The sequence below is a fragment of the Chaetodon auriga genome, chromosome 20 (assembly GCF_051107435.1).
Source record: "Chaetodon auriga isolate fChaAug3 chromosome 20, fChaAug3.hap1, whole genome shotgun sequence".
Classification (NCBI taxonomy): Eukaryota; Metazoa; Chordata; class Actinopteri; order Chaetodontiformes; family Chaetodontidae; genus Chaetodon; species Chaetodon auriga.
The window spans coordinates 6087056-6100686 of record NC_135093.1 but is presented as its reverse complement, the minus strand read 5'-3'; the positions used below and the strand labels follow the sequence as shown (position 1 = coordinate 6100686).

At 42.6% G+C, this 13631-nt stretch overlaps 2 protein-coding genes across 3 annotated transcripts in view; both read left to right on the top strand.

The window, feature by feature from the left end:
- prkcea (protein kinase C, epsilon a) overlaps positions 1–1898 on the top strand; it is a 30044-nt gene extending 28146 nt beyond the window's left edge. Inside the window, exon 15 of the mRNA XM_076759306.1 lies at positions 46–1898. Coding sequence (XP_076615421.1) covers positions 46–195 — 150 coding nt within the window. The 3' untranslated portion in view covers positions 196–1898. The remainder of the gene's footprint in view (positions 1–45) is intronic.
- Positions 1899–2023: 125 nt separating this feature from the next.
- Positions 2024–8043, top strand: epas1a (endothelial PAS domain protein 1a). 2 transcript variants are annotated; one of them, XM_076759308.1, is made up of 9 exons: positions 2024–2406; positions 3632–3798; positions 4575–4822; positions 4935–5019; positions 5197–5297; positions 5459–5622; positions 6468–6574; positions 6708–6876; positions 7468–8043. In XM_076759308.1, exons 1-9 carry the CDS (start codon positions 2381–2383, stop codon positions 7529–7531), a joined length of 1131 nt encoding a protein of 376 aa, XP_076615423.1. In that variant the 5' UTR covers positions 2024–2380; the 3' UTR covers positions 7532–8043. The 2 variants fall into 2 exon arrangements, with proteins under 2 accessions (XP_076615423.1, XP_076615422.1); XM_076759307.1 differs by having other exon boundaries at positions 6708–8043.
- The last annotated feature ends 5588 nt before the right edge of the window (positions 8044–13631 follow it).

The window sequence follows — 13631 nt, the reverse complement described above, 5'->3', positions numbered from 1 at the left end:
TGTGTGTGTGTGTGTGTGTGTGTGTGTGTGTGCGCGCCTCTGCAGAAGACCAAGCGAGATGTGAATAACTTTGACCAGGACTTCACCAAGGAGGACCCCGTGTTGACGCCCACGGACGAGGCCATCATCCGACAGATCAACCAGGAGGAGTTCAAAGACTTCTCCTACTGCGCCCCCGAGGAGACGCAGACCTAACACACACACGCGCGCGCACACACGCACGCACACACAGATCCGATAACACTAAACCTGGCACGCACGTACGCACACACTGCTGACCATAAATCCCTTTACAAAACACACACCCGCGCACACACACATGCGGTCACTCCTTTACTTTGAAGCTATTGGTTGTTGTTACTTTTGGAATATTCTTTACTTGCATTGTGTTGTTCTTGTTGCCTGGGTTTATTATAAATATAAATATGACTATGACTATGAATATGAATATACACACCTGCACACGCTCTCACACACACACACTCCCACGTGCACACTTTCAACACACGACCCCCACAAGCTCACTGCACGCGCTCAGACGACCAAACACACACACACACACACACACACAGTTACACACACTTACACTGCTTCTCTCCCCAGCACACATGTGGACTGTGCAGTAGGTGCTGGGTGCAGAGGCCTGTATATAGCCTGTGTCGAGTGGCTGTATCGTGTTGGTATTGTCTGCTAGTAAAGGAGAGTAGTGGCGCATGGACAAGCACCCTACCTGTGTTATTACTGTCCTTATTGTGGACCAGTTAGGGCCAAATACCCTTTGTGCAATACCCTGACTATCTATATATTTTACAGTTTTGATTGTTCATGTGTTATTTTTGTCTTTTATTTCTCCTCAAATGTTTTTTTTTTTTTTTTTAATCGTGGTATGATTGAAATTTTGCTCTCATCCTCCGGCACGCTCGCCCCGCGTCCTCCTGTCTTGTGTGTGCAAAGTGAATGTCGAGCTTACAAGTTACAGGCTATTGAACTAATTACGCGGAGCACAGTGTTACAGGCGGCCTGTGTAGCAGTTAAAAAGCCCGATTTCCCGCTATTTCGCCCATCTGCTCGCCTGTCCTGCCGGCGCGAACCTGCCGGCCCGTGGGCGGCACTTTTGTCGTGAATGTACATTTTCCATAGGTGTGAATGCGTTTTTTTTTTTTCTCTCCCTGTTGGTGTGTGACTCTTCGTCCTCAGCGTTTCTCTTTCCATAGTTACCATCAGTGTTTTCAGCCCCCCCTTTTCCCTTCCCCTCTCCTCCAAAGCACCATTTCCCCTTTCCCGCCCCCAGCAGCCGTCTCACTCAGCCAAAACCACTTGCTTCTCTGACTTTTGCTTCTTTTTTTTTTCAAGAATGGCTTTTTCTTTTCTTATTGCTCTCTTTCTTTCTTTTTTTATCATAATTATTATTATTATTATTATTATTATTATTATTATTATTATTATTGTAAAGTGTATCTGGAGGAAACCTTTGTGTATATTACTATAACTATACTATCATAGGTCTGTTACAGCCAGGTGAAAAGAAATGTGGAAAACCAGCAGCTGAATTACCTCTTATTTCAAACACACACACACACACACACACACACACACACACAAAACACCACATACAGACTCCCTCCTTTACCTCCTCCCTCTTTCTTTCACACACACACACACACACACACACACACACACGCACACACAGAGAAGGACTGTTGTCTCGTGTACTGTACAGTGATCTGAAGGCGAGCTGGCTGCTGTGTGCAGTAGAGTCGGTGTGTAGTGAAGCTTTGTGCACCCAGGGGTAGGGCTGTTCCTGGTCACACTATCTTACTCTGTGCCAAAATGTAGTGCAACAGCCGGGCTAGTCCTGTCTGGTCTGATTCCAATAAAACACTGAGCTGTCTACATCACCCTCAGACTCCCGTGTGTCGTCCTTCCGTCCTCGCTTTTTGTGGTGGAGCCTCTCCTGCTGCTGTTCAGAGGCAAGTTGATTTTTTTTTTTTTTGTCACGGTGGGATGCTTTAAAGTTTGTGTGAGAGGAGAGGAGAGGGTGGAGGGAGAGAGGGAGGGAGGGAGGAAGGGGAGGGGAGGGGAGGGTGATGCTTTTCCTGGCCTGCTGACCTATCAACCTATCACCACGCTCACTTCTGTGGAGGCCTGTAGGTGATGCACACGCCGAGGGGAGAGAGAGAGGAGGCGCTCGCCGGAGGCTGTTCAGCCACTTGCCTTGTGACATTTGGCGCCACTAATTGCCTCTCTGATTAACTAGACTACCTGCGATGGTGCAAATTGTAGCGGGGACATTGCCTGCTGTGCTGTGAACTCCTGCTGCCACCATCTCTCTCATCTCAGCGTTCGCCATGACACCGGATAGAGACGCCTGTGGGACACGATGACAGCTGACAAGGAGAAGAGAAGGTAAAGCTGCATGTTGCTTTGTGCGCACTTTTCGCTTAACATTTCACAGTGTGTGTTTAGATGCAAGCTATACATCTATTTTAGCTGTAATTGAGTCGTTTCTGTGCTGCTGTGTAATTGTGAGTAGCAGAGGTGATGTGGTGAGCCCATAGATGCTGTTGTGGCCGTGCAGAGCATCTTCATAACTTGAGTTTTGACCACAACGCACTTACTCTCCATCCCCATCTGTCCATCAGCGGTGGAAGAAGCACCTTTAAAAAACATCAGTAAGAATAACACCTCAGTGGAAAAGCCCTGCAATCAAAACTGTAAAAAGAGTATCTGCAGTTAGTCATATCAAAGCTGAAAGTAAGCGTGCTCAAATTGGAGATTTCCTCTCCCACCAGTGTAATCTTAGTAGAAGTGGTGCATACTTCCCTAAATGTTGAGAAATTCTCTATGACCTGTCACATAATGTCAGAAAGTCACCGTGAGGTCAGGCTGAACAACGAGTTCCTGCAAGGTTTTGTCTGCTTTGGAGAATGTTTTTTTTTTTTACTAGACAGCACTGATGTGCTTTCAGTTTTAGGTCGCGCTGAAGGCAGAATCTGAATCTGCAAAGTTACACCTGCAGTGAGCAGAGTACACCGTAAAAAATGCAGCATTTCCTTTCCAGCGGAAGTATCTCAAAGAGTCGTTGAGTGAATATGCTCTCTGCAAAACTTGAATTTCTGCTTAAATATTATTGAATTAATCTCAACATTTGCACAAAACAAACAAACGGTAGTGTGTAAGTATGTTTGGTACTTTCTGTTTTACTGTTATTATAACTACAGTTAAAATTTGAACTAATACAGCTTAATATTTCTGTCATCAGCCAATACACACTGAAAGAGTGTTTCCCATCTGTACTCATATAGTGGCAAAATATCTGTGGTCATGTTCTGTGAGTTGAATGCCATTTTTATTTCATAAAATCCATGTAACACTTATTAAGATGACAGTCTGACTGAGACTGGGACCATATTTCACGTTTGGTCAGATACTGAACTGGTGACACTAATCTTGGGCGTCCACCTTGAAATCGTGCAGGTCGGACGATGTGTGTAAAGCATCCACATTTTACGTTTTAAAATCTTTCACTTCATATTTTAGCTGAGTCTGGGCGTGCTGCTGGGTGGAGGAACACAGCTGCGAGGGGCGTAGTTTTTAGTTTCCAGTTTTTCCTGACCTCTGTCCTCTGCAGGGCGATCAGCCGTGAGGCAGCCAGAAGGAGACGACGGGTGGAGTCTGACGTGTTTGGAGATTTATGTCGTCTCCTGCCGCTCCAGCCCTCTGTCCAAGCTCACCTGGACAAGCCCTCAGTCATTCGCCTCACCCTCAGCTACATGCGCACGCACACGCTGCTCAAAGGTACGAGCGGTCATCAGGCACTCACCACATCTACAGAGGCGAACATCACCGACGGTGTTACTGGCCGATAGATGTGCTGACATTGACATTCACTGATATCTGTAGATATTGTACATTTGTTGCAGTGTATTTTTGCAGTATTGTATTATGTGCAAAGAAAGAGGCAGCAAATAATACTTAGTAAGTGTCTCAGTTCATTAACGTCTTCTCTTGCAGTTAGACGGATTCAACCATGAATATTTGGTTGTGTAATAATGATTCTTGATCACGTCTGACTGCTCCATCAATACCTAATCAAATAAAGATTAATTAAGTCTGCACAGGGTTTTTTTTTTCCGGAGCTGTACAAAAAAAACAGCTTTGAAGGAATTTGTGGTACAGTGTCCAAAATGCTCTATATTTCAAATGAACCTTTGAACCTGCACATACAGACACTTGCTGGGTGAACTCTAAGCATCAGAGTGTTCTGAGGTATAATTGGCTTTTTTGCAGAACAGAAAACTGAAAAAAAAAACATGTCTAGTGTGAATGAGATCAGTCTGTTGTGGTAAACTGTTGTCACAAGACTGGTGAGTTTTAAACAGGTGTTAAACACACACACGTGTAGTATAAAAGCGATCACAAATATACCACATCCTTTGATCAAAGTTCCCATGAACACCGACCTCACTGAACACGTGAAGAGCATCATGTCGTTTCCCATGACAGGAACTAGATGTCACAGTCATTTTGTCACAATCAGCGATAAGTAAAATCTCTTTCTTTCACTCCTGCAGGCAAGATGGAGCCAAAAGCAGAGGCCAGTCACGCAGTAAAACACGGAGAAGTGACGGAAGGTGGAGAGGGACGGCAAGAGTGTGACGGAGGATGTGAAGAGGAGGAGAGAGACACGGAGGATGTCGAGGCCTCGGAGGAGACGAACATGTACCTGAGGATCCTGGAGGGATTCCTGATGGTTCTGTCCACTGAGGGAGACATGATCTTCCTGTCTGACAACGTCAGCAAGTACATGGGCTTGACACAGGTACACACACACACACACACACACACATTCGCGCACACACACACACACACCCGATGTAATGACACATTTAGGATTTGGGATTTGAAGATGAATACTTTATATTTTCTGACAGACTGAGCTGATGGGACACAATATTTTCGAGTTCACTCACCCTTGTGACCACGATGAAATCAGAAATAATCTACGTCTAACAGCAGGTGTGTACTCTGAATGTGCGTGCGTGCGTGCGTGCGTGCGTGCGTGCGTGCATCACGGACTCTCAGCAGCAATGCTCATTGTATATGTCATGTGCTTGTGTATAGTTTTTTTTTTTAAAGATCGGACAGGTTTGAACAGGTTTATTCATGTAGCTTCTTAAATTGCTTGTTTTTTAGAGGAAGTTTGGTGTGGCGCAAAGAGGGACTTTGTCATGAGGATAAAAAGCGCTCTGACACACAGAGGAAGAAGCGCCAACCTCAAGTCAGCTACGTGGAAGGTTAGTGAGAAACAATACCACTCGAAACAAACACTCACACTTCTTATCTTTTTTTTTTTTTTTTTTGCAGCTCGTACTGAAAGTTCAAAACATCATGAAGCAGCAAAAAAGCTCCTGATAATATCTCATTGCTACGTTCTAACCCCTCTCTGTGGTTTCAGGTTCTCCACTGTCAGGGTCGAGCGAAGGTGTGTGTCGCCCCGTCTTCAGTTTCCTGCCTGGTGCTCACCTGCCAGCCTCTGCCCCTGTCACACACACTCCTCAGCACACACACCTTCACCAGCCAGCACAGCATGGACATGAAGTTCACATACTGTGACCAGAGGTGATTCACACTAATGTAAACATACACACACTTATATAGATGCAGAAAAGTGATGCAAAAACCAAAGTGCTTCAGCGCAGTGGTGTAAGACTGTGCTTCAGAATAAGAGCTCAGTCAGCAGCACTTCAGCACTGTGCATGCTGTGTGTGTTGTGATTTCATTTTGCAATGTTGCACATTATGAAATTATTAAGAAAAAGGAAGGAGGATTAATGCCCACCCCCTGTTCTTCTGCCACTGCGCTGCACTGATGCTTGCCCTGCTGGTTCAGTGCATGAGTAAAAAAACAGCACAGCAAAGGCAAACCATTAGCAGCTGTGTGAAGTAAGATTCATTTTTATTGCTGAAAACTTACTGACGCGTTACAGATTCATGCTGCGCAGCCAAACATCATTCAAAGCCACAGACCTTTATTTAAAATTCAAGTGAAGATCTTAAAGATTCCAGAGATATCAACTAATATTTCCCTGTGATAGAAACATGGACTTTAACTTCCTACAAGCTTCTTAATGGGGAAACGAAAAGAGAAAGCTGCATTTTAAAGGGGTTAATTTTTGCTGACCAAACAGAAAAATCAACTACTTTTTTACGTTTTTCCCTTCCCCTTTTTTTAATTTTAGACCTTACGGCTGCATAATATGAAATGTTTTGCTGCTAAGTTAAAGTTAAAGAGTAGATTTGATGATTTGAAGATCTTTTAGGACAGTCATTCATGTGTTTGGTTGAGCTTAAAGTCTGCTTCATCAGGCTGTTTTTTCTAAAAGAAATTCATGTTTTTTTCTGCTTTGTGTGTGTGTGTGTGTGTGTGTGTGTGTGTGTGTGTGTGTGTGTGTGTGTGTTTTGCAGAGTGACTCCGCTCTTAGGTTACAGTCCTGAGGAGCTGCTGGGACGCTCGATCTATTCTCTCTGTCACACACTCGACACAAACTGCTTGACCAAAAATCACCTCAACTGTAAGTAGCAACACACACACACACACACACACACACACACACACACACACTTTACACACATGTGAATATCTCATTCCACCTCTCTCTCTCTCTCTCTCTCTCTCTCTCTCTCTCTCTCTCTCTCTCTCTGCAGTGTGTTTTAAGAGTCAGTCGGTCAGCGGTCAGTACAGGATGCTGGTGAGAGGTGGAGGGTACGTCTGGGTGGAGAGCCACAGCGCCGTCATACCCAGCGTCCGACCCTCCAAGTCCAGGCCGGGCGCCCACCAGCCGCTCTGCATCCTCTCTGTCACATATGTCCTCAGGTGTGTGTGCGTGTGTGTGCGTGTGTGTGTGTGTGTGTCTGTGAAACTTCTCATTAACAATTGGATGGATCGCCATTAGATTTATTAACTCATTCAGACATTAATGTCCCCCAAAGATGAAATATAATCAGACTGATTATTATTTAAAATTCCATCTGTCCAATACTTTATCATCAGCATCTGCAAAAATAATCGTCTCCATCAGCCTCAGATGGACTTTGGGATTAGTGCTAATTCTCAAATGTTAGCATGCTAACATGCTAAGCTAAGGTCAACATTGTAAACGCTGCACCTGCTAAACATCAATCTGCTGGTTATTTTTTCCATCAGTCACTATAAAATGTCATGAAATTGTGAAACGCAGCAAAATGTCACGTTTGAAAAGCAGCTTTGCTCAATGCATCAGCTTAAAAGATTAAATGAATTTCAAAATAGTTTGCAATTAGTTTTTGTGCTGAGTGACTCATTGCTTTGTTAAAGTGACGCTGTTTGAAGGCTTCATAGTAAATCCCGTGGCTGCAGGTGTGTTTAGCATGAGTCGGGGTATCATTGTGTCTGAAGGGTTTAATGCTGTGTGCATGTGTCTCACAGCGGAGTGGAGCAGCCGTCCCTGCAGCTCTCTTTAGACCAGACCGTCCACAGACACTCGAGGTGAATCTGGAGTCTGAAGAGCAAAAAAAACACCACCAATCTCCTCTACCTCCGTCTGTGAATTCCCATCAGCCATCTTCACTGATCTCACTTTTATTAAATATAAAACTTTGTTGCTGAAAACGCCTCGCTGTGATCTTTCTGAGGATATTTGACGCATAGTACTCGGACATCGCTTCACATATCTGACCGCTCAGAGCTGTTGATCACCACCAGACAAATACACCAAACCTTTGGGAAAATATTGTGTATTTTAGAGCTTTTAAGTATCAGGTAAGTTTTGATAATTCAGGCAGATCATTTGTCACAAATGCTGTTTTTTTTTTTTATCTCTTTACTTCGCAGTTTTCTCACACTGCTTTGCATAATCGTTGCACCGGCCCCACTTCTGCCTGACTTGTGTCTCCTGAAAGAAAGTGGAAGTTTTAATGTAGTCTGTGGTTGACAGACAGTTGACGGGGCGTAGTGAGAGCTGAAACGTGTCAACGAAAGCAGGCAGTTTGACTTTTTCCTGACCTCTGGGGGCCTGACCGTACTTCCTGTGGGGTTTTCCTTCTGAGCCACCTGACACATGGGGTGACATCTGACTGTCAAGCATAGACATAATATACAGTACACACACACACACACACACACACACACACACACAGAGTATATATAGAGAGATATGCATTGTGCTGATGAGGAGATGTGAGCAGACGCAAGTCAAAGCCACAGCTTCCTGAACAGAGACACTCTAGAGGAAAGTTCTCGTGGGAACTTTTTCAACTTTTTACCTCTCGACCTCTAAATTCACACACACACACACACACACACACACACACACACACACACACACATGCATGCATGAGACTATTTAAAGTGTCAGTTTGCTTAACTAGTATGAAACTCAACATGACAATTGAAATGAAATAATCAGATTAAAATGGAGACAATAATCAGAATGAAAAGAAGGGAACAGCAAACGACGACTACAGGTGCTTCAATCACTGCATTTCAGTGTGTAGTCACGACCACATTTCACGCTACTTTATACTTTTACTCCACTATGTTGTACTTCTTACAGCACTGCATTCATTTGACAGCTGCAGGTGAAGATTTTACACGCAGAAAAGAGTTTAAACCAGAGTCACGTCTAAACTCTACTCCCACTGCATTCAAAGCGACCCAGTAATATCATCTATAACAGTATAAAACAGGAACTATATTTTGGAGCCATGAGTACTTTTACTTTCGATGAAAATACTTTTGCTCAAGTGACATTTTCAATGCAGGACCTTTACTTGTAATGGAGTATTTTTACATTGCAATAATTTTCAGTCAAGTAAAAGATTTCCTCGACCGTGAATCGACTGCGTAGTGATCTACAGGCTGTTGAATCGACTCTCACTAAACTCAGCCTAGTTTTAAATCTTTTTGACCTGCAAATCACCAAATCGGAGCTTACTGAGGTCTTTACAACATGAGCAACTACTTTTCGCTTCCGATGTGCAACATTTTGGCATATTGATGCACAGTTACTTTATATGTTGTGATACATTTGGGTGTTGCTCAGACTGATAAATCCCCAGAAAGGCTGCACACTCAGCATGTTTTAAAGGTATAAATCACAAATATGTTTTAATAAGGGCTTTTAAATCTGTGCAGCATACAAAACCTTCTATCTTCAGGGAGAACTTTGATGAAACACAGCCTCCAATGATAGCACCATGTCATACCCTGTCTGTCATACTGCCCTTATTAATATGAACTCATATCTATTTTTTCTTTTATTGCTGTGGTTGTTAGTGTCCTTTTCCAACAGCAGCTTTATTTTGATTTTTCTGTTCATATTTAATGGTGACTGTGTCCAGGGTCTTTGGATAATGAACCCTCTGGCTAATTACACTTTTATAGTAATTTTCATTGAAAGGTCGCTTCACCCAAATTACCCTAAACATCCTTTCTCACTTACATCTGCTGCTGTCTCTCCACAGAGAGGTGGAAAGATCTGACTGGGAGGTTTCTGCCAACACTCTTAATACAGCAGAGGTGAATGTAATTTTTCCTGGTTCCTCTGGTGTCTTAAGAGCTCCTGTATTTATCTGGCAGACAGCAGTTCTAATGAAACCAATAAATCCAAATCTATCTTCATGGTAAGTAAGTTAATAAATTTAGAGGTAAGTAACAACCCTGAATTTTTGTAATCTGGGTGAACTTACTCTTTAATTTGCAGCTCTTTGTTGACAAATACGTGGCTTCTTAAAGTCCTCATTCTCTTGGACCTTTAAGTAGAATTCAGTGTCACATCAGTATCTCGCGTGTGTTTCAATGATAGTTTATATCATGGGTTTTTATTTTTATTTTTTTGCTTCACCCAGGAGGCTCAGTTTGCTCTGAAAGCTGCGGATTTGTATTCTCACCCTCACACTGATGCAGTCACATCACAGGCAAGAAGAGAAACACTCTTGCGCCATCTAGTGTTTAACTGCAGTCACTGATGCTGAACTTCCAGTCAGCGTCTGCTGCAAGGCGGCCATATTCCTCAGGCTTTGCACAGGACAGTGTCATGTCCTGAATGTCCCACAGGTGGTCACCATGTAGGCGGAAACATTGTTCCACAGACTTTTCTGTACAGTTTTAAGGAGAGAGCAAATTTAACTTAAAAGCAAGCACTGCTGTGAGCCCATTAGAAAACATAACACACTCTTACGGTGGATTTTGCTTTGCCTTTGCCATTATTGATTTATTTTTTAATTATTTATTTGCTTATTGATGTGGATCCCCAGTAGCTGTTAACAAGCGTAACAGCGACACCTCCTGGGCTCCAGAGAAAAACAAACTGCTGCAACAACTTCATGTGACTGTGTAAATAAAAGTAAGTGAAAGTGATTGCATACAGTACATGCGCACATGCACAGACATGGTAAATATATTTACATATAAAATAGGTAATAAATAAAATTAAACAAAGTACAGTACCAATTTGTCATCCAATAACCTGAAATGAAACCTTTGCGAGAAAAAAATTCTTCCTCCACATGTTTTAAATCATAAAGGAATGTGAAGTTTGGCACAAAACAGCCCATCAGTCAGTTTTTCTTGGTAAAACAATGTAAGTTAATAAAGCCAAATGTAACTTCTCATCCATAAAACTGTATTTTTCCAATGTTTGACCAGATATAAGACATTATCCTAATTATGATTATTCAATTTGGAAAGTTAAATAAGTTATTCTGTATGATAGAGCACTAGATAATCATACATAATATACAGTAACGTGCATAAGATGCACATTTGTGTATGAAAACAGGAGATAAAAATGACGTCTTTCTATATACAAGTTGCACAGACGCACAGCATGAATTGGTTTAATGAGGTCTTATCCATGCTGAACGGTTATCCCCCCTGTTCGCTCTCTTTGCTTAAAGGGAATAAAAGCAGTTTGTTTGTGATCTTTTCATTCAAACATTTGATCTTCTAAACTTTGATCTGTTCATCAAGTCGATTTTGAGGCTGAGGAAAGTGACACGAGGTTTTTAAGAAACAGTTTTTTGCCCTCTGTGTTCACTGTGCTTCTCTAACTCGGCTCTGGGAACTCTTTCTCAACATCAGTTTGCTGAAGCGACACGCTCTGCTCGGTTGTGACCATGCCGGGTTTCAAGGTGACCCTGGCAGTTGTTGGGTGAATCTGCGTCTCTGCCTGCTGTCGCAGAAGCCTGATCGCTCCAGTATGAGCGAGTCAGAGGCACAGAGGGCGGAGATATGAGGTCATAGTGGTGGGCTGAGGGTTTTTAATTTCATACTACCACGAGTTACCATTTTAAAGGAGCAAACCCAGACAGCAAGAAGGTCCCAGTTCCTCCAAATTCTCGTGCATTTCCAGTGACAGCAGCATGTGGCCTGACTGAGCAAGCCCTTGTTTAACCCTGCTCTCCTCCCCCAGTCACACCCCTATGGTTGGGGGGGTGTTGTCAGGGCTTCAGCCAATGACATGACAGTGTTCACCCTTTGAAACACAACCATGATAAATCAGTGTGTGACACTGTGGAGAGGAAAACACTGAGAGATGCAGAGACAGGGGGAGGGTGATACGATCAAAGATAAACCGGAGGCACACAAGCAGGGAGAGACTGTTCGAATCAAAAAACAATGAAGTACTAGTATGCAGCTATTTTTATTGAATTATCAATTGTCTTTTATTGGCCATTGTTTTATTGCAGAATCAATATCAATGTGTATGTAGATAAAGGAAAGTGGCGAGAGAAGAGAACTGACCTCTGGTGTAAAGGTCAGAGTTCAAAGTTCACCTGTTTTACATGGTTTTTTGGGGATTTTTGCATGACTGTAGGAAGTTTGTAAAGTACCTTTCAGACACTGAGGCAAGTCAACATGCTTTCCATTAAAAAGTAGGAGGGGAATCAATCAAATGTGCAGAAAAACAGGAGAGCTTTGAAGGCTTGTTTGAAGTTTAGATATGTGAAGGACAGTTTCATGTTTTTTTTAAAACTAAAACAGTACTCACATGCACATCCAGACACTGAAACAGGTCTGGTTGCTGTAATCGCTCCTTTCAACCCAGAATCACACCAAACTGTGTAATACACCCGTCGGTCCACATGCCTGTGTCACGTTTTGTGTTGCCTGGGCGTCAAAACAACACCGTCTCCTTTAGTATGAAGTTGACTCTTTCTATTTCCCCAGATAGCTTCCGTGGATGAGCGATTTTAAGACAGACTTACCAACCTGTCCTTTAAGGTAATGAGTTTTTAGTTCATTTGGAAAATAAGTCATTAAAACAAGACATTTTCTGTCATTTTTGGACCAGTTTCCTTTCAAAATCGATGGTTGAACCTCACATGAAAACCTTGTGCCTGCATGAAAAGTTGTAAGATTCAGAATAATGCTGGCCTTTGTTTATGTGCATAGTAAATTATTTGAGGATAATGGATGTTATTTTACATCATGCAATCTCCTAATTGTAGGTAAAGCGGCCATTTTTGTCTGTATATATTGTGTATCCTGCTTTGTCTGCCTGATAAGATCTTGTAGGTCATCATGTTGCATCAATCCATTTTTCGGCAACTTGCAAATGCTTTTTCTTTGCATGCTGTTTTTGTCAGGCACCTGTACCTGACTGGGGTTGGATGTACACGCTACCCACCTTATTTGCTTTGAAAGGCTGTTGCTTTGTTAGGGATTAACTTCTGAGGAGTGACTGAGGCCTCAGTTTAATACACAGCTGCTGAAAATCTTAGGTGCCGTTTGCTTATCCTCCGAAAAAAGATCAGAGAGAACAAACAGGCACGTGAATATTCAGACATCATATTCCTTCTTCCGTCTGTTCAAACAGAGGAAAACTGTTTCATCACACCTTGCAGTCCGGATATAAACTTTTAAGAGACAATAAAGCTATATGGCCCTGTAGTACACAGATAGAAGAATGAGGAGATAAGCACTACCGTTATTGCATTAGTAGAAGTGAAACAGTGCCTTCACGCTGTGTCACTTTCAACTGGCAACCCGGTTACTATTGATTACTTTGTGACATCAGAGTGACAATAGAGGCTGTTCAGAACATTTACTCTCTACCAAATCTCCACCAAACCTGTGTGCACTTACTTATATATTACACACTTTAAAAAGCCACACTTCAGTTTGCTTTTCATATTGTGTAATGATGTGTTTGTACCACTGTTTAGGCATAAGAGTGTATTTGTACCTGCACCCGGGGTCAGGATCTAATCTTATCATCTGTGCAGAGTCCACAGGTGTATGGCCTTCATTCAGACGAGCTCAGCACTAAGATCCTCTCGCTGTGCCATGCAGAGCGGTAAACAATGTTAACGCACATACATATTCAAGCATAAGTGTGAAATACTGTGAACATGCAATGAGTGCAATGTTACATAAGAGCCCCGCTATCTCAGCTGTTCTTAGACAATGGGAGCAGAAGCACAGCTTTAAAATAACATATAACAAGCAAAAAAAAAAAAAGTCGCCGTTTCATGAGAGTGGTGCTCATGTTGTTCTGAGAAAACACACAGAGTATCCTAACATGCTCCAGAAAACTTTGCACCAATCCAACCAGTAGATGTTTCCTTAATACTGACATTTCACTACAT